A 19,623-nucleotide genomic window follows, 5' to 3' on the forward strand; every position below is an offset into this window, starting at 1 on the left:
ACTATGATGCTGTGCCCTACCAAAATTAGTAATCATTTCATCCTCTCAAAAGTAAAAACTTATTCTTCAAAGTTTAACTTTTTAATTGAATCTGCAATAATACTGACATTAATGTCAGATGTTTTATCTTCAATAGAATGAACATTTAAAAGCTTTACTTTAATTACATAAATTGAATGGAAAGAAACCACTATTGAAATTAACCTATTTTTTACTTGAAGCATCTGGAGTTATTTAACTTTATGAGAAATTCTTCTTATGTTCACGGTAAAAGCATATTTATAACTATTGCCTTGCCTTTTTTTGTACATGGCAAGAAAACTCAGCACTGAAAATTATCACAATTAATTTCACATGGGTATTTGATCTCAGTGAAAAGCGATGTGTCATATACCTTTGATCTTCTTCAGGTATAGTCTTTTTAAATAAGTATAACATTTTGTGGTAGTTACTGGTGCTTCTTCAGCAGATTTGTGTTTTCATGTACTCAGTAATAACATTGTAATCCCCATGACTGATGACAAATGTTAATACATATTTTTCTCAAAAGTTACTCATTCACCATATTTTCTTGAGAAATGAGAATCCAGTTCCTAGTTACACTTAATACAATTCCTTTCTCATACAAAAGTTTAGTACAAAATGAAAAGTATCACCATACAATAAAATAGATATATGAAAGTAGATTCACAGTATTCAACTTTGTAGTAAGAATGCTAATATTTCTCTGAGCATCTTTATCCCATACATGTTTCGTATATACCTCACTTAATCATTTTTTAGGTTTCCCACTGATTTCACTAACTGTTGGCCTGGTGACACTGTGTGTGTGTGTGTGTGTGTGTGTGTGAGAGAGAGAGAGAGAGAGGAGAGAGAGAGAGAGAGACTGAGTTTCTCTTGGGTGTACACCTAGGAGTTGAATTGCTGGGTCATAGATTATGTGAGTTTTCAAATTAAAGTGAGAGATAAATCCATTATCAACAGCAATATATAAGGAGTCTTGTCAGGCAACATCTTTGCCAAATCTTGACATGGTAAAACTTTAAATTTATGGCCAATGGAGTACATACAGAATAGTATTTCATTTGGCTTTAATTTATATTTTCCAGACCACCAAGAAAGCCGAAAATCTTTTCATATGTTTAATGGCTATAGGTATCTCATCTTCTGTAAAATGCTTATACATGCCTTTAACTCATTTTTTTCTCCTTTTAAAAAAATAAACTTTATTTTTTAGAGAAAGTGTATGTTCACAGCAAAATTGAGTGGAAGATACAGAAAGTTCCCATATACCCCATAGTACTTTGTTACTATTGATAAACCTACATTGACAGATCATCATACAAAGTCTATAGTTTACATTAGAGCTCACTCTTGGTGGTGTTCATTCTGTGGGTATTGACAAATATATAATGACATGTATCTACCATTATAGAATGATACAAAGATAGTTTTGTTGCCCTAAAATCTTCTGTGTTCTGCCTATTCATCCTTCCTTTCCCTCAATCCTTGGCAACCATGAATTTTTTTATACCTCTGTAGCTTTGCCTTTTCCAGAATGTCACATAGATGAAATTATGCAGTATGTAGCCTTTTCAAATTGGCTTCCTTCACTTAGTAATATGCATTTAAAATTCCTCTATTTCTTTTCATGTGTTGATAGCTGATGCATCTTTCAATAAAATATTATAAACTGTGGTGTAGCTAGACAATGAAATATTATTCAGAGCTAAAAAGAAATCACAGTTTATCCATGTAACTACTGAAGAACACCTTGGTGGCTTTAAAGTTTTGGTAATTATGAATAAAGCTGCTATAAACATTAATGTGAAGGTTTTTATGTGGACATAAGTTTTAAACTTCTTTGGATAAATACCAAGGAGTGTGATTGCTGGATCATATGGTAAGAGTATATTTAGCTTTGTAAGAAACTTCTAACTATCTTCCAAAGTGGCTGTATTTAATATCATTTTGCATACCTACCAGCAACGAATGAGAGTTTCTGTGGCTCCATATCCTCACCAGCATTTGGTGCTGTCAACAGTTTTCATTTTGGCCATTCTAATAGGTGTGTAGTGGTATTACATTGTTGTTTTGATTTGTAATACCCTAATGACATATGATGTGGAACATCTTTTCATGTGCTTATTTGCCATCTGTATATCTTCTTTGCTGAGGGGCATGTTCAGATCTTTTGCCCATTTTTAAATTGGGTTGTTCTTTTTCGTATTGTCGACTTCAGCTTTTCCATATACTTTGAATAACAGTGTTTAACCATGTCTTCTGCAAATATTTTCTTCCTATCTGTGGCTTATTTTCTCATTCTGATGACAGTATCATTCTCAGAGCAAAAGCTTTCATAATTTTAACAAAGTGCAACACTTATCGATATTTTTTTCATGGTTCATTTTGGTGTTGAATCTAAAATATCATAATCATATCCTAGGTTATCTAGATTTTCTCCTATGTTATCTTCTAGAAGTTTTATAGTTTTGTGTTTTACATTTAGGTCTATGATCCATTTTGGGTTAATTTTAGTGAAGGGTGTAAGATCTGTCTAGATTCATATTTTTGCATGTCTTGTTGCTTTAATACCATTTGTTGAAAAGACTATGTTTTCACCATTGTATTGCTTTTGCTCCTTTGTCAAAGATAATCAATTATGTTCATGAGGGTATTATGGACAAATAAAATTGTGTATTACATAGGTGCAAAAGTAATTTTGGTTTTGGAAAGTGAATTTTAAATCATTATAACTAGGCTCGAACACATCTTTATTAATCAAAATACGAAGCATTACTATCAACACATTTTTGCCAACCAGAAATGTTTGTTTTATTCCCGTAGAGTAAAAATCAGTGCTTTGGGACTCGACGAACTCTTGGAAAGCATTTTCTGCATCCTGCTGGTTGTGAAAGCGTTTTCCCTCCAAAAAAAATTGTCTAGATGGCTGAAGAAGTGGTAGTCGGTTGGTAAGCGGTCAGGTGAATATGGCAGATGAGGCAAAACTTCATAGTCCAATTCGTTTAGCTTTCGAAGCCTTGATTGTGCGACCTGTGGTCCGGTGTTGTGGAGAATTGGGCCGTTTCTATTGACCAATGCCGGCTGCGTATGTTACCGTTTTTGGTGCTTCTCACTGATTTGCTGCGTATACTTATCTGATGTAACGGTTTCACCGGGATTGAGAAAACTGTAGTGGGTCAGACTGGCAGCAGACCACCTAACAGTGAACATAACCTTTTTTGGGGGGCAAGTTTGACTTTGGGAAGTGCTTTGGAGCTTCTTCTTGGTTCAACCACCGAGCTGGGCATCGCCAGTTGTCATATAAAATCCACTTTTCGTCGCAGGTAACAATCCGATTGAGAAATGGTTCCTTGTTGTTGCGTAGAAAAAGAGAAGACGACACTTCAAAACAATGATTTTTAAAAGTTTTTGCTCAGCTCACCAGACACCCAATTATCGAGTTTTTCACCTAGCCGATTTGCTTCAAATACTGAAGGACCATAGAATGGTCCACGTTGATCTCTTCTGCGACGTCTTGTGTAGTTGTAAGAGGATCAGCTTCAATGACTGCTCTCAATCAGTCGTTGTCAACTTCCGATGGCCAGCCACTACGCCCCTCATCTTCAAGGCTATTGTCTCCTTTGCTAAACTTCTTGAACCACCACTGCACTGTACATTCGTTAGCAGTTTCTGGGTCAAGTGCGATGTTGATGTTGTGCGTTGTCTCTGCTCCTTTATGACCCGTTTTGAACTCGAATAAGAAACTCGCTTAAATTTGCTTTTGGTCTCACATCATTTCCATAGTCTAAAATAAGCAGAAAATAAACAGCAAGTAATAAGACATTAGCAAAATAAATAAATAAATAAAAAATTAAAAAACCATAAAGCGAGAAAAGCCCACTAAAATTATGTATAACATAACCACATTATTTAAGAATTTATTCCAATATCAAATGATAAATTCCAACATTTCAAAAACTGCAACTACGTTTGCACCAACCTAATACATTTAAGACATACAAAGTGATGGATTTGATATGCATATACACTGTGAAATGATTACCACAATTAAGCAACATTGCTGGGCACAGTGGCTCACGTCTGTAATCTCAGCACTTTGGGAGATCACCTGAGGTCAGGAGTTCAGGACCAGTCTGACCAACATGGCGAAACCCCGTCTCTACTAAAAATACAAAAATTAGCTGGGCGGGGTGGCACGCGCCTGTAATCCCAGCTACTTGGGAGGATTAGGCAGGAGACTCGCTTGAACCCAGGAGGCCGAGGTTGCAGTGAGCTGAGATTATGCCACTGCACTCCAGCCTGGGTGACAGAGCAAGACTCTGTCTCAAAAAACAGTAATAGTAATAAAATAAAAAAAAAAGTTAAGCAACACATTCAATTACCTCACATAGTTACCATTTTTTGTGTGTGTGCTGCGAACACTTAAGATCTGCTCTCTTCACAAATTTCAAGCATACAACACAGTATTGTTAACTATAGTCACTATGCTGTACATTAGATTTCCAGAACTTATTCGTCTTGCATGACTGAAACTTTGTACCCTTTGACCAAAACCTCTCCATTTCCCCACTACCTCTCCCACTGGCAACCACCATGCTACTCTCTACTTCTAAGAGTTTGACTGTCTTAGACTTCATATGTAAATGAGATCATACAGTATTTGTATTTCTATATCTAGCTTATTTCACTTATCATAATGACCTCCTGGTCCATCTATGTTGTCACAAATACAAAATTTCCTTCTTTTTGAGGCTGAATAATATTCCAACATTATATATATATGGCATATATAATAATATAATATTTGTAAACTATATATAGGCATATATATATATAGTATATATGGACATATATATTACATACAATATATGGGCATATATATTACATACATGTAACATATATATATTTTGCCCTTTATTTAAATTATTTTAGTTTCTTGGCTATTGTGAATAAGGCTGCAATGAACATGGAAATGGAGCTATCTTTTAAAGATAGAGATTTTATTTCCTTCGGATGTATATCTGGGAGCAAGATTGCTGAGTATTATGGTAGTTCTATTTTTCAAGGAACCCCCATACAATTTTCCATGATTGGTGTACCAATTTACATTGCTACCAATAGTGTACAAGGCTTCCCTTTTCTCCACATTTTTGCTAACACTTGTTTTCTTTTGTCTTTTTGAGAACTGCCATTCTTACAGATGTGAGGTGTTATCTCACTGTGGTTTCAATTTGCATTTCCCTGATGATTAGTGATATTGAGTCCCTTTTCATATACCTGTTCACCATTTGTATGTCTTCTTTTGAGAAATGTCTATTCAAGTCCTTCACCATTTTTTAATTGAGTTGTTATTTCTTCTTATTATTGCTATTATTATTACTATTATTATTTTGAGACAGAGTTTTGCTCTTGTTGCCCAGGCCTGAGTGCAGTGGCTCAATCTCGGCTCACAGCAACCTCCACTTCCCGGGTTCAGGAGATTCGCCTGCCTCAGCCTCCCGAGTGCTGGGATTACAGGCGTGTGCCACCACGCCCGGCTAATTTTCTGTTTTTAGTAAAGACAGGGTTTCTCTACGTTGGTCAGGCTGGTCTCAAACTCCCGACCTCAGGTGATCTGCCCGCCTCGGCCTCCCAAAGTGCTGGGATTACAGGTGTGAGCAACCATGCCTGGCCTATTATTATTATTTTTGCTATTAAGTTGTATGAGTTATTTACATATTTTAGATATCAACCCCTTATCAGATAGTTTGCAAATATTTTCTCCCATTCTTTAGGTTGTCTTTCATTTCTTTGATTGTTTCCTTTGCTGTGCAGAAGTTTTTTAGTTTGATGGAATCTCGCTTATCTGGTTTTGCTTTTATTGCCTGTGCTTTTGGTGTCATATCGAAAAAATTTTTGCCAAGACCAATGTCAAGGGACACATGTGCAAGATGTAGGTAAACTGCGTGCCATGGGGGTTTGCTATACAGATTATTTGGTCAACTGGGTAATAATCATAGTACCTGATAGGGTTTTCTTTTTATGATCTCCCTCCTCCTCCCACCCTCCACCCTCAAGTAGGCCCCAGTGTCTGTTGTTCCCCTCTTTGTGTCCATGTGTTCTCGTTGTTTAGCTCTCACTTATAAGCGAGAACATGCAGTATTTGCTTTTCTGTTTCTGCACTAATTTGCTTAGGATAATGGTCTCCAGCTCCATCCATGTTGCTGCAAAGAACATGATCTCGTTCTTTTTTATGACTGTGTAGTACTTCATGGTGTTTATGTACCACATTTCCTTTATCCAGTCTATCACTGATGGGCATGGAGGTTGATTTCTTGTCCTTGCTTTTGTAAGTAGCACTGCGATAAACATATGTGTACATGCATGGGTTTTTTTTTTTTTTTTTTTTTCCAGAGTCTTACTCTGTCACCCAGGTTGGAATGCAGTGGCATGATCTCAGCTTACTGCAACCTCTGTCTCCCGGGTTCAAGCGATTCTCCTCCTCAGCCTCCAGAGTAGCTGGCACTACAGGAGCGCACCACAATGCCTGGCTAATTTTTGTATTTTTAGTGGAGACAGGGTTTCACCATGTTGGCCAGGTTGGTCTCAAACTTCTGACGTCAGGTGATACACCAACCTTGGCCTTCCAAAGTGCTGGGATTACAGGCATGAGTCGCCATGTCTGGCCAGGCCACCATGCCCGGCCTGTGTCTTTATGGTAGAATGATTTATAGTCCATTGTTTATATACCCAATAATGGGGTTGCTGAGTTGAATGGTAATTCTGTCTTTAGATCTTTGGGGAATCACCACACTGCTTTCAATAATGGCCGAACTAATTTACACGCCCACCAGCAGTGTATAAGTGCTCTCTTTTCTCTGCAACCTCACCAGTATCTGTTATTTTTTGACTTTCTAATGGTCATTCTGACTGATGTGAGATGGTATCTCATTGCGGTTTTGATTTGCATTTCTCTAGTGATCAGTGATGCTGAGCTTTTTTTCGTATGTTTCTTGGCCGTATGTATGTATTCTTTTGAAAAGTGTTAATGTCCTTTGTCTACTTTGTAATGGGGTTGGTGGTTTTTTTTTAACTTGTAAATTTGCTTAAGTTCCTTATAGATTCTGGATATTAAACCTTTGTCAGAGGCGTAGTTTGCACATATTTTCTCCCATTCTGTAGGCTGTCTGTTTACCCTGTTAATAATTTCTTTTGCTGTGCAGAAGCTCATTAGTTTAATTAGGTCCTATTTGTCAATTTTTTTTTTTTGTAATTGTTTTTGGCATCTTCGTCATGAAATCTTTTCCCATTGTTATGTCCAGAATGGTAGTTCCTAGATTTTCTCCCAGGGTTTTAAAAATTTTAGGTTTTACGTTTAAGTCTTTAATCCATCTTGAGTTGATTTCTGTATATGGTATAAAGAAGGGGTCCAGTTTCAGTCTTATGCATATGGTTAACCAGCTAGCCCTGTACCATTTGTTGAATAGGGAGTCCATTCCCTATTGCTTGTTTTTGTTCACTTTGTTGAAGATCAGATGGTTGTAGGTATATAGCATTATTTCTGACCTCTCTATTCTGTTCTATTGGCCAATGTGTCTGTTTTTGTACCAAACTGCTGTTTTGGTTGCTGTAGCCTTGTAGTATAGTTTAAAGTTAGCTAACGCGATGACACGAGCTTTGCTATGTTTGCTTAGAATTGGCTTGGCTATTCAGGCTCTATTTTGGTTCCATATAAATGTTAAAACAGATTTTTCTAATTTTGTGAAGAATGTCATTGGCAGTTTGATAGGAATAGCATTTAATCTGTAAATTGCCTTGGGCAGTGTGGCCATTTTAATGATATTGATTCTTCCTATCTATGAGCATAGAATGTTTTTTTCATTTGTTTGTGTCATCTCTGATTTGTTTGTGTCATCTCTGATTTCTTTTTTCTTTCTTTCTTTTTTTTTTTTTTGAGGTGGAGTTTTACTCTTGTCACCCAGGCTGAAGTTCAGTGGTGTGATCTCGGCTCACTGCAACCTCCACCTCCTGGGTTCAAGCAATTCTCCTGCTTCAGCTTACCGAGTAGCTGGGATTACAGGTGTCCACCACAATGCCCAGCTAATTTTTGTATTTTTAGTGGAGACAGGGTTTCACCATGTTGGCCAGGCTGGTCTCAAACTCCTGACCTCAGGCAATCCACCCGCCTTGGCCTTTCAAAGTGCTGGGATTACATGTGTGAGCCACTGCTCCCTGCCTTGATTTCTTTGAGCAGTGTTTTATAATTCTCATTGTTGAGATCTTTCATCTCTCTGGTTACCTGTATTCCTAGGTATTTTATTCTTTTCATGGCTATTGTGAATAGGATAATTTTCTGATTTGACTCTCAGATTGGAATGCTACTGATTTTTGTACATTGATTTTGTATCCTGAAACTTTGCTGAAATTGTTTATCAGATCAAGGAGGTTTTGGGCAGAGATTATGGGGTCTTCTAGTTGTGGGATTATGTCATTTTCAAACAAGTATAGTTTGACTTCCTTCCTTCCTGTTTGGATGCCTTTTATTTCTTTCTCTTGCCTGATTGCTCTGGCTAGGACTTCCAAACTATGTTGAATAGGAGTGGTTAAAGAGGGCATCCTTGTCTTATTCCAGTTTCCAAGGGGAATGCTTCCAATTTTTGCCAATTCAGTATGATGTTGGCTGTGCGTTTGTCATAGATGGCTCTTATTATTTTGAAGTATGTTCCTTCAATGCCTGATTTGTTGAGGGTTTTTAGTATAAAGAGATGTTGAATTTTATCAAAAGCTTTTTCTGCATCTATTGAGATAATCATGTGTTTTTTAGTTCCGTTTATGTGATAAATCACATTTATTGATTTCCATATGTTGAACCAACCTTGTGCCCCAGGGATGAAGCCTACTTAATCGTGGTGAATTAGCTTTTTGATGTGCAGCTGGATTTGGCTTGCTAGTATTTTATTGAGAATTTTTGCAAATGCTATTTTTTTAAGTCTATATTAATGAGCAAAATAGGTTTGTTATGCTCCTTTTTTGTACTGTTTTTATGCATTTTTGATCTCAGATATATGCAGGATTAATAGATGAGTTAGGGAAGAAATCCCTTTTTTTCTTTTTATATTCTCTGAAAGCATTTGAATGAGAGTAAGATTATCTGTTTTGAGATTGGTATTTGTTTTAAAAGAGATTTGAAATTATTGCTTTAATTTCTTTAATATTAACAAGACCATTCAAGCTTATAATGTATTTCTCAAATCAATTCTGCTAATTATATTTTTCTAGAAATTGTCCATTTTGCCTAATTTGTTAAACTTGATGTGTGCTTATTATCTTTATATTCTCTGCTTTATCTAAGTTAGGTTATTTTTCATTTATCATTTTTACTTTGGTGCCTCCTCTCTTTCTCTTTCTCTGTCTTTTTTTCTTTGTGAATCTTGCTGAAAGTATACTTATTCTGCAATTTTTTTCCCCAAAAATCCAATTTTTGTCTTTGTTGCATTTCTGCATGTGTCACTCCTATTTCATTGATTTACACTCTGTTTTTATTATTCTTCTACTTTCTTTATGTTTAGTCTAATATTCTCTTTCAGATGTCTAATTAATTCATAACTTCCACCCCGAAAATAAGCATTTAAGGCTATAACATTTCCTTCAAAGCACTGCTCTTCCTATATGCCTTAAGTTTTTATGTACGGTATTTTTATTATAATTTTCTTTTAAACATATTACAATTTTCATTATGAGTTACTTATCAGTGTGTTTTTAAAATTTCTGAAAACATGGATATCAACCCATCATGAGAGATTTTACCCTACTTACAAGCTAACAAGTTAACATCCTTGTTAACATCCAAGTTCATAGATGATGACAGATTTGAGACTGTCAGGTCAGTGACAAAGGACCTTATAAAACACAGCATTAGCAGTGGTCAGTGTATCACAATTTTCATGCGCTGAGTCCTCAAACCCCAATTTCGCCAGAGTGATGAAGGGAGCCAGGTGACATGTGCATTTACAGCGAGTTGTGTTACGGGAAAGAATTCAGAGCTTAAGAAACTCAGATCTTTTATACTGCACAGTAAGCATGCTTGCCCTTTGCTCTAGAGGGAGATGCTATCTTTATCTTCCAAAGCTGTCTGGTATACAAATATCCTTGAAAAGATAGCCTGAGAAAAAGCCAGTCAGTGCCTCTGCTCATAAGACTTGCAGAAATACAAGACCCATGGAAAATGGTCTCGCAATAGTAAGTATATTTGTTAATTATTTTTGTTGTCTTTCTCATTTAATTGAGTTGTCAGAGAAAATAGTCTGCATAATACCTATGCTTTGAAATTTATTAGGGCTCATTTTGTGGCTCAGTACATGATCCAGTTTTTTTACTGTCTCATTTACAAAATATATATTACAAAATATAATTACAAAGTATATTTTTTAAAAGAATGCAAGTTCTCAAATTTCAGGATACAAAGTTCTATGTAGGTCTACTAGGTCAAGATTTTTAATTGCATTATTTAGACTTTTTATATCCTTTCTGAATTTTATCTCCTTAAGCTATTGATAATTGGGAGAGGTGTATTGAAATCTCCCACCATAATGGCATCAATTTCTTTCTTTTTTTTTTTTTTTTTTTGCTTTTGTTGTTCTATCAATTTTAACTCTACATATTTTGAAGCTATTTTGTTAGGTTCATTCATAGTTAAAAATTTCTATACTTTTTTGGCAAAATGAATGTCATTTGTACTGACCTGCTCTCACTCTAATAATGCTTTGTTTGAAAAAAAAATCTATTTTGTCTGATACTAACGTAAATACTGGGCTTCTCTTGGTAAGTATTTGCCTTATATGACTTCTTTTAACCTTTCGCTTTCAACCTTTGCATGTCCTTGATGATTCAGGTGTGTCTCTCATAAAGAGATGTATTGTATTATGTTTATTATTCTTTTTAAAACAAGTGTTCTCTGTGTTGTAATATTTCTGCTTTAGATGAAATCTTTTCAAATAGTTTTCCCTTGAAAGAATCCTGTTCTTCAGATATCTTGATGTATTGGCCTGTTGACATATTTCTTGGAATATGAGCTACTTTTTTTCATCAATGGCTATGGAGAAAGGGTCAGAGGTCAGATCTCAATCTGCATTAGCTCAAATGAGTTTCAAGAAGTCACTGTGGGAGGAATATGCCCCTTATGATGGGCAGCCCCACATTTAATCACTGCTCTGTGGCAGCATTAACAGAGGTCTCAGGACCCACTCATGATGTTGAGAGACAGGACTCAGGGCACTCATTTTGCTTGTATGAATCACAGTAGGAATGACACGCCTCTGGAGCCCACAGCAGCAGTTTCCTGATCATGGTGGTTTCCTGAAGATGGCAATAACAACACAATTCTGGAGCCAGGAGCCTCCTGATCACACAAGAGGCAGCAGCTGCCCTGAAGCCAGGTTCCATGGTGAGTCCATAGAAGTTGTTCCTGAAAACTCAAACTAGAGTTTTTTTCTTCAGCGCCTACCACAATTCTATAATGAATTCTGATATGGTTTGGCTCTGTGTCCCTTGAATTGTAATCTCACCTTGAATTGTAATAATCGTCATGGGTCGAGGGTGGGATCAGGTGGAGATAATTGAATCACAGGGGTGGTTCCCCCATGCTGTTCTCTTCATAGTGAGGGAGTTCTCACAAGATCTGTTGTTTTTATAAGGGGCTCTTCCCCCTTTGCTGCTGGGCACTTCTCCTTGCCGTGTGAAGAAAGTGCCTGCTTCTCCTTCTGCCATGATTTTAAGTTTCCTTAGGCCTCCCCAACCATGCGGAACTGTGAGTCAATTAAACTTCTTTTCTTTATGAATTACTCAGTCTCCAGTATTTCTTCATAGCAGCATGAGTATGCACTGATACAAATTCCTTCCTGCTTGAACTAGCTAAAGTGCAGTCTGCCCTGTACAACTGAACCCTGACCTAGACAGTACGCTAAAGGATCTAAGAAAGTTGAACTCATAAAAGTAGAGAATCAAGTGGTGGTTACTAGAGGCTAAGAGGGGTGAATGGGGAAAGGGGAGATGTTGATCAAAGCGTGACAATTTTAGTTAAACAGGAGGAATAAGCTTTAGTGATCTATTGCATAGAATGGTGACTGTAATAAATAATAATGCGGCCGGGCGCGGTGGCTCACGCCTGTAATCCCAGCACTTTGGGAGGCCGAGGCGGGTGGATCACGAGGTCAGGAGATCGAGACCATCCTGGCTGACACGGTGAAACCCCGTCTCTAATAAAAAAAAAAATACAAAAAATTAGCCGGGCGCGGTGGCAGGCACCTGTAGTCCCAGCTACTCGGGAGGCTGAGGCAGGAGAATGGCGTGAACCTGGGAGGTGGAGCTTGCAGTGAGCCAAGATCGCACCACTGCACTCCAGCCTGGGCGACAGAGCAAGACTCCGTCTCAAAAATAAATAAATAAATAAGTAATACATTATATATTTCAAAATTACTAAAAAAGAAGATTTAAAATGTTTTCACAACAAAAAAATAAGTGTGTGAAGTTACAGATTTGTTAATTAGTGAATGATTTAATCATTTTATGTTGTAAATATATATCTAAACATCACATTGTACCTCATAAATGTCTAATATATACAATTTTATTTGTCAATTTAAAATTTAAATACAACATGCTTGTATTTAAGGGAATTATAAGAGTTTAAAAAATCTTATACCCTCAAAATCTATATCAATGTGCTTTTGTCTTTTGCATTTGTATTACAAAACTTTTGCTTTAGTTGTGGCGGTGATCAGACAAATTGAAAAGTTTTCTCAACTCAGAAATTCTGTTAGTAGTCAAAACTTCAAAATGGACTGCTTGCACTATTTGCAATAGCAATGACATGGAGTAAACCTAAATGCCCATCAATGGTGAACTGGATAAACAAAATGTGTGATACATACACACCATGGTGTACTATGCAGCCATAAATAACCCAAAGTCATGTTTTTGTTTTTGTTTTTGTTTTTCCCGGCAACATGGTTGCAGCTGGAGGCCATTATCCTAAGAGAATTGACACAGACACAGAAAACTAAATACTGCATGTTCTCACTTTTGTAAGTGGAAGCTAAGCATTGAGAACACAAGGACATAAAGATGGAAACGATAGAGTTAGAGAAATGAACAAGGCTTACTATTTGATAGCACAACAGGGCGACTATAGTAAATAATAACTTAATTGTACATTTTGAAATAACTAAGAGTATAATTGGATTGTTTGTAATACAAAGAATAAATACTTAAGGTGATGGATATTTCATTTACTCTGATGTGATTATTATTCATTGCATGCCTTTATCAAAATATCTCACGTAACCTGTAAATATATACACCTACTACGTACTCACAAAAATTAAAAATAAATTTTTTTAACAAAAGATGGGAGCAATGGACAATGGGTACTATTAGAGGAGGGAGGGCATAAGGGGAGCAAATGTTGAAAAACTACCTATTGGGTGCTATGCTTTCCTGCTATAATATCCCAACCTCCACATCCCTCACACTACACATATGGATGCATCTGGCCACCTAAAACAGTCATATATATTAAATCATATTAACATATTTTAAAGTAGCATCTCTGTTGTAAATATTTATAACTACTTCTTTAAGATTAATTCCCAGAAATTAAATTGCATCATGAACATTTTTCACTCCGGATACTTATTTCATATCACTTCCTAAAGTGTTTTACTACTGTATTTTCTGTCCACAATGTAGGATTTTTTCCTAGCATTTATCCACTGCACAATTACCCCAAGTAGGAATCCTGACAAAGTATCTTTTGCTAATTTGGTAATAAACGATGGTCTTTTATTGTTGTCTCGATGTGCATTTTTGATTACTGGGATACTTGAAAAGTTTACAATATTTATTTAACTAAATGTATTTCCATTTCTTGATGGAGTCTTTAAAGTCAGAGAGATTTTGTGTGTAGAGTAAAAAGATCACTTGGATTTTGCTTTATTTACAAGTCTAGTGAACAAATCTGGCAGTCATTTTTTTCTTAAATACATAGAGATTAAATGCTGTCTTAATTAAATTTCCTTAAACAATTTAAGCTCCAATAACACATTTAATGTAACTGGTTTTCTTTTTGAAGACTTCAGACACATTATCAGCAGTGTAAACATTTCAAACACCTTCAACAGTAAAGATAGCATGAATAAACATAGTGATTGCTAAACTTATTCTACAAAATAATTCCTTGGGTTCCAGTTTAAGTATCAACGAAGATGGTCAGCTAAGACAACTAGCTACCTTAGCCAAAACTGATCTCTGAGAGATACTGTAAAGGTATGGAGAAAACTGAGAAGCTTCTCTGAGGTTCAAGCCCTGGTATGAGTGTTTGCAGAAGTAAAATCAGGGTAGTGAATAAACAGTGCTGAAGATCTGAGGAAAATGGGTGGAGATTGACCAACTTCCCACAGTCACATGCCCATTGCACTCCCAAACTCCAGGCCTGGTGCCTCTTCCAAATGGTCCTGTGGGTGGAATTACTGAAGGGAAAACCTTGATATGGAGAAACAGCTTGGTGGAGTGAGAAGTGATTAAATATGGGGCTCCCCATCACATGGGGGGCATATTTCCTTCCACAGACTCATCATAGAACCTGATTATCAGGGCAGCTGCTGCCTTTTACATGATCAGGGGGCTTCTGGCTCCAGAACTGTGTTGTTATTGCCATCATCAGGAAACCACCATGATCAGGAAACTGCTGCTGTGGGCTCCAGAGGCGTGTCATTCCTACTGTGATTCATACAAGCAAAATGAGTGCCCTGAGTCCTGTCTCTCAACATCATGAGTGGGTCCTGAGACCACTGTTAATGCTGCCACAGAAAATAAAATACCTGCAAAATCATTCTTGCCCCAAAACCTAGTACTAACAGCAGAATCTCAGCCTTTGTGTCACTTCCACCTTCTAAATTTTGCATCGAAGTATCCGATTGCCTGATTTTAAATCACATCTAGGATTCTAATTGCAAGGAAGCCTGGGAAATGTAGTTTTTGTTTTCCAGCCACTGCAGAACAAGAGGGCACAACCGAGGAGGGTGGAATAGACATTGAATGCCAAGTTACTATACCAGGATGCATATTAAAACCCAGGCCCAGGGACTTCATGGTAATGAGCACATAACCTAGAGTGGACACTGTCCACCGTGCTTCCTCTATGTCTCCTCCTTTGTAATTTAAAAAAATTGTTTCTCTATACCCCTCTGTCAACTTCAATGCCAACTTTTGCTTTCAACCTCCTCCTTCCCACCCACCAGTTGGAGGAGTGTCACTGGACTTCTGAAGTCAGTTTTTCTGACAAGTACAGAGAGTTAGAACTACTTAGATGTTTCTACCCTCCTGGGAAAGCCCTTAGCCAACAGCTGAAGAATGCACTACTGTGAAAGTCGAGCCCCCTTGTCTCCGATTGGAACAAACTCTAAGGCACCATACTTCGGAGTTACCCCACAGGATTAGGCTGTGGTTGTCCTAAAGACTTTGCCTCAATTGCAATCTTGCAAACCTTCTCCTACTTTCTTATCCATCTGCTCTGTTCCTATATTTTTTATCAGCTTATTTCAAGAAAATTTCCTTCATAAATCATTTGCACGTGGATATGTGCTTCAGGTTATTCTTCTACTGAACCCTACCCTCAAATGCTTCATCCACCACTAAGACTCAGTGCCGTCAAGAAATGTAGATATCGGCAGGAAGCTGGACTCTGGGCATCATGTACTACAAATTTAGTGGCTTCACGCAGAAGTTGGTGGGAGCGTGGGCTTCCGAGGCCTAGAGCCCGTAGGGATTAAAGCCTGTGGTTTCCACAGAAGCACCACCTATCATATTTGCCACACCAACTAAACTGACCTCTGATTCTACAGTGTATGATTATGCTGGGAAAAACAGAGTTCCAGAGCTTCAGAAGTTTTTCCAGAAAACTGATGGTGTGCCTGTCTACCTGAAACGAGGCCTGCCTGACCAAATGCTTTACCGGACCACCATGGCGCTGACTGTGGGAGGGACCATCTACTGCCTGATCGCCCTCTACATGGCTTCACAGCCTAAAATCAAATGAGTTAGGTGGCAGAGGACTGGTTTGTTTTGTGGCATAAACCCTTTGAATTTCCTTTTTCACTGTTAAATTAAATTTTTTTTTTTTTACTTGGATGGCTTAATATTTTTGCAAGAAAAATAGGAAGATGTGAAGATGATGTTTTGGTTTGTTTATGGAATGCATATGGCTTGTCAGAGCTCATTTGACAGTTAAAGCCATTGTTTAAAGAAATGGTGCTTTGCTCTGTGTTTGTGCTCCTGATTTCCCTGGAGGTTCTGGATGAAGGCTGCACACAGGCTTGTTAACCTCAGTCTGTGCTGAGGACCTCAGGGACTTGAGGTTGCATTTTTGAGCATGGGGTGCAGAAGACTTCCTGGATTTGGATGTGGCTGTGGAAAGAACACAGAAGCCAAGGTCATGTGCATGAAATGAGGGGTTTGAGTTAGTCACCTCGGGATTTTTTCCATTTTGCAGTAAAATGTTAAATTAATGTAGCCTGCCTCTATTCGTTGGGCAGTTAATTTCAAAGGGTTATTTGCCTCATCTCCTATCTTCAGTGAAATCTTGTGTGTAATTGTGTGTATTTACTTCACCATGGGAACAGAGAACACCTGTTTAGTGTTGCACTTTAGACCAGTGTCTGTTTTGTTAATGCAGCTGTGCCACAAATTCTCCTTTATCTTTTAAAAATGTTATAGCTTTAAATTATGATTTATTTTGACTGTGGAATAAATACATGAATTAAAAAAAGAAATGTAGATATGTACTACTCAAATACATACAAGAGTGAAAGTAGAGAGCCACTCACTTCATTAGTAGAAAGCTCATGAGATTGTAGGAAGAGTAGGAGAAATGAATATGGGGTAGCATATTCTTGTATCCTGATCTCCCTTCTCTAGCCTTCAGGTTTGGAATAGGAAACTACAATACATACTGCAGATTGGGTCACTTCGCATCCATTGTAACCACTTTCTAGCTTACTATTCTGGATAAAAGTAGTTGGAAATTTTAAAACTACACATCTCAGATTTCCTTGCCTTTAGAGTTCTGCATGTGACCCAATTTCTTAGCATCAGTGTTCAACTTGGAGGCAGCAACAGGAGTTGGTGGTTGCATGTGGGAAGAGGGATCATCTGGAAAGTTCAGGGGTTGAGGCATTTGGTCTTCAGCTGTGGTGGAGTTTTTGGCATCCAGTGTCAAAGGATCTGAGTGGTGGATTTGTGATATAATTGGATTTGCGATATAATTTGTGTTTTCCCAGGATTTGTGATATAATTTTGTGTTTTCCCAGACTGTATTTTCTCTCAATACTTTGATCCTGGGACTACAGTATATAGGTCCATTCTTTGGTCCTCTCAGAGTATCTGCCTAGCATATTTTGATATGCACTTTATGCCTAAATTAGCAGATCCTGTTGTCTGCAACTAAGAATCCTGGCATGTGGACAGGATGTATATAGGAGAGGTTGAAGATAAACCTGAGGGGGGTTCATTTCCCCACTTATCCCAGAAACAAGGGACAATGGAGTGGTTAGACAGAGAAAACTAGAACTAGTATTCCAAAGCTGCCCTTGGGTCTTAAATGGCATTATTTCCATATGCCCCCAACAGGTTATCTAGTCTAATTGGGTAGTATACCAGAGTGGGTTGCTATGGCATTTGGTAATTTTATTTATTTTTTTTGAGACATAGTCTCACTATGTTGCCCAGGTTAGAGTGTAGTGGTGCGATCTCAGCTCACTGCAACATCTGCCTCCTGGGTTCAAGTGATTCTCCTGCCTCAGCCTCCTGAGTAGCTGCAATTACAGGCATGTGCCACCACGCCCAGCTTATTTTTTGTATTTTTAGTCGAGACAGAGTTTCACCATGTTGTCCAGGGTGGTCTTGAATTCCTGACCTCAGGTGATCTGCCCGCCTCAGCCTCCCATAGTGCTGGGATTACAGGTGTGAGCCACTGCGCGTGGCCTTCTTGGTAACTGACTGACAATCACAGCACATTGTAGTTTATAAAAATGGCCACAATTATTTCTTTCCATCTATCCGTGCCCTTTAATAGTGTGCTCCTACACTTGCTTTAGCCAATGGGACATTAGAAAATATTATGTAAACTTGAAAAGTGACTTGAAAAGCAATTGTGCCGTAGAGTTTTCCCCTCTGTCTGCTTTTGGAATAGCTGCTTTTTTTCAGTGGTGACATGAAAACCTCCATCTAGCCTGCCAGATAACCAAAGGTAGATGGGCTAGTAACTCCCATTGTACCTGTCAACCACCAGACATTTGAATGATGAGGCCAATCGGTTATGCACTGACCTGCCAACTAACCATGAATGCATGAACAACCCAACTGAAATCCCTTGAGCCTGGTCCAGACAATGAAGTGCCCAGCAGAATCATGATATAGATAGTTATTTTAAACCACTAAATTTAAAAATATTTTATCATGCTACTAAAGCCAACTGACGCATACTGAGACGTCTTGAGGGATTTCATAGGCACCCCTGAGAACTAAGATAGAGACAAGTTGTCCGGAAGAACAGTCCACAAGTTGCATCAGCCAAAATCTTCAGCAGCAGGTGCCAACAGAGCACTTAAGGATGGGGCTGGATCAATACCATGTTATGAACAACATTTTCTTCCCGCAATGCCATGAGGTAGAGTAAACCTGTGAACTTCTTAGAAATAACAGTAGCTGCAAGGAAAATCTGAAATCTGGGTCCATTCCAATAAAACTCAGTTTAAATTATTTAAATTAAGACTTAATGGAGTTATCGGGTTGGGCTAAACCTTAATTTTTATTCTACCCATAGAGTGAAAAATATACCAGTTATACAAAATGAAAGAGTTAGTGTAAGTGACATTGCACAGTCAAGATCATTTTTTGCATAATTTATTAAGTTCAGTATAATTTATGATCATGAAAATTAATGTATCATTAAATATTAATTAAAAGAAGATAAAAAAGAATGTTTAATCTGTGATACAGCATTAGATAAATTATTTTGCAGTGTAGGGAACAGGCCCCCAAATTTGGCCATAAACTGGCCCCAAAACTGGCCACAAACAAAATCTCTGCAGCACTGTGACATGTTCATGATGGCCATAATGCCCATGCTGAAGGTTGTGGGTTTACCAGAATGAGGGCAAGGAACACCTGGCCTACCCAGGGTGGAAAGCCACTTAAAGGCATTCCTAAACCACAAACAATAGCATGAGTGATCTGTACCTTAAGGACATGTTCCTGCTGCAGATAACTAGCCAGAGCCCATCCCTTTATTTTGACCCATCCCTTTATTTCCCATGAGGAATACTTTTAGTTAATCTACAATCTATAGAAACAATGCTTATCACCGGCTTGCTGTCAATAAATATATGGGTCAAACTCTGTTCGGGGCTCTCAGCTCTGAAGGCTGTGAGTCCCCTGATTTTCCACTCCACACTCCATATTTCTGTGTGTGTGTCTTTAATTCCGCTAGCACCGCTGGGTTAGGGTCTCCACGACCGACTGAGCTGGTCTTGGCATTTCAGAACTATATAAAATGCCACTTGTGAA

At 37.8% G+C, this 19,623-nt stretch overlaps 1 protein-coding gene across 1 annotated transcript; it reads left to right on the top strand.

The window, feature by feature from the left end:
• The first annotated feature begins 15,565 nt into the window (after positions 1 to 15,565).
• LOC117078078 (cytochrome c oxidase subunit 7A-related protein, mitochondrial-like) lies at positions 15,566 to 16,823 on the top strand. Its single transcript, XM_033201591.1, is given in 1 exon segment — positions 15,566 to 16,823. A coding segment is annotated over 1 exon segment (345 nt). The 5' UTR covers positions 15,566 to 15,751; the 3' UTR covers positions 16,097 to 16,823.
• The last annotated feature ends 2,800 nt before the right edge of the window (positions 16,824 to 19,623 follow it).

Source organism: Trachypithecus francoisi, unplaced genomic scaffold, assembly GCF_009764315.1.
Source record: "Trachypithecus francoisi isolate TF-2019V2 unplaced genomic scaffold, Tfra_2.0 Lachesis_group6, whole genome shotgun sequence".
Lineage (NCBI taxonomy): Eukaryota > Metazoa > Chordata > Mammalia > Primates > Cercopithecidae > Trachypithecus > Trachypithecus francoisi.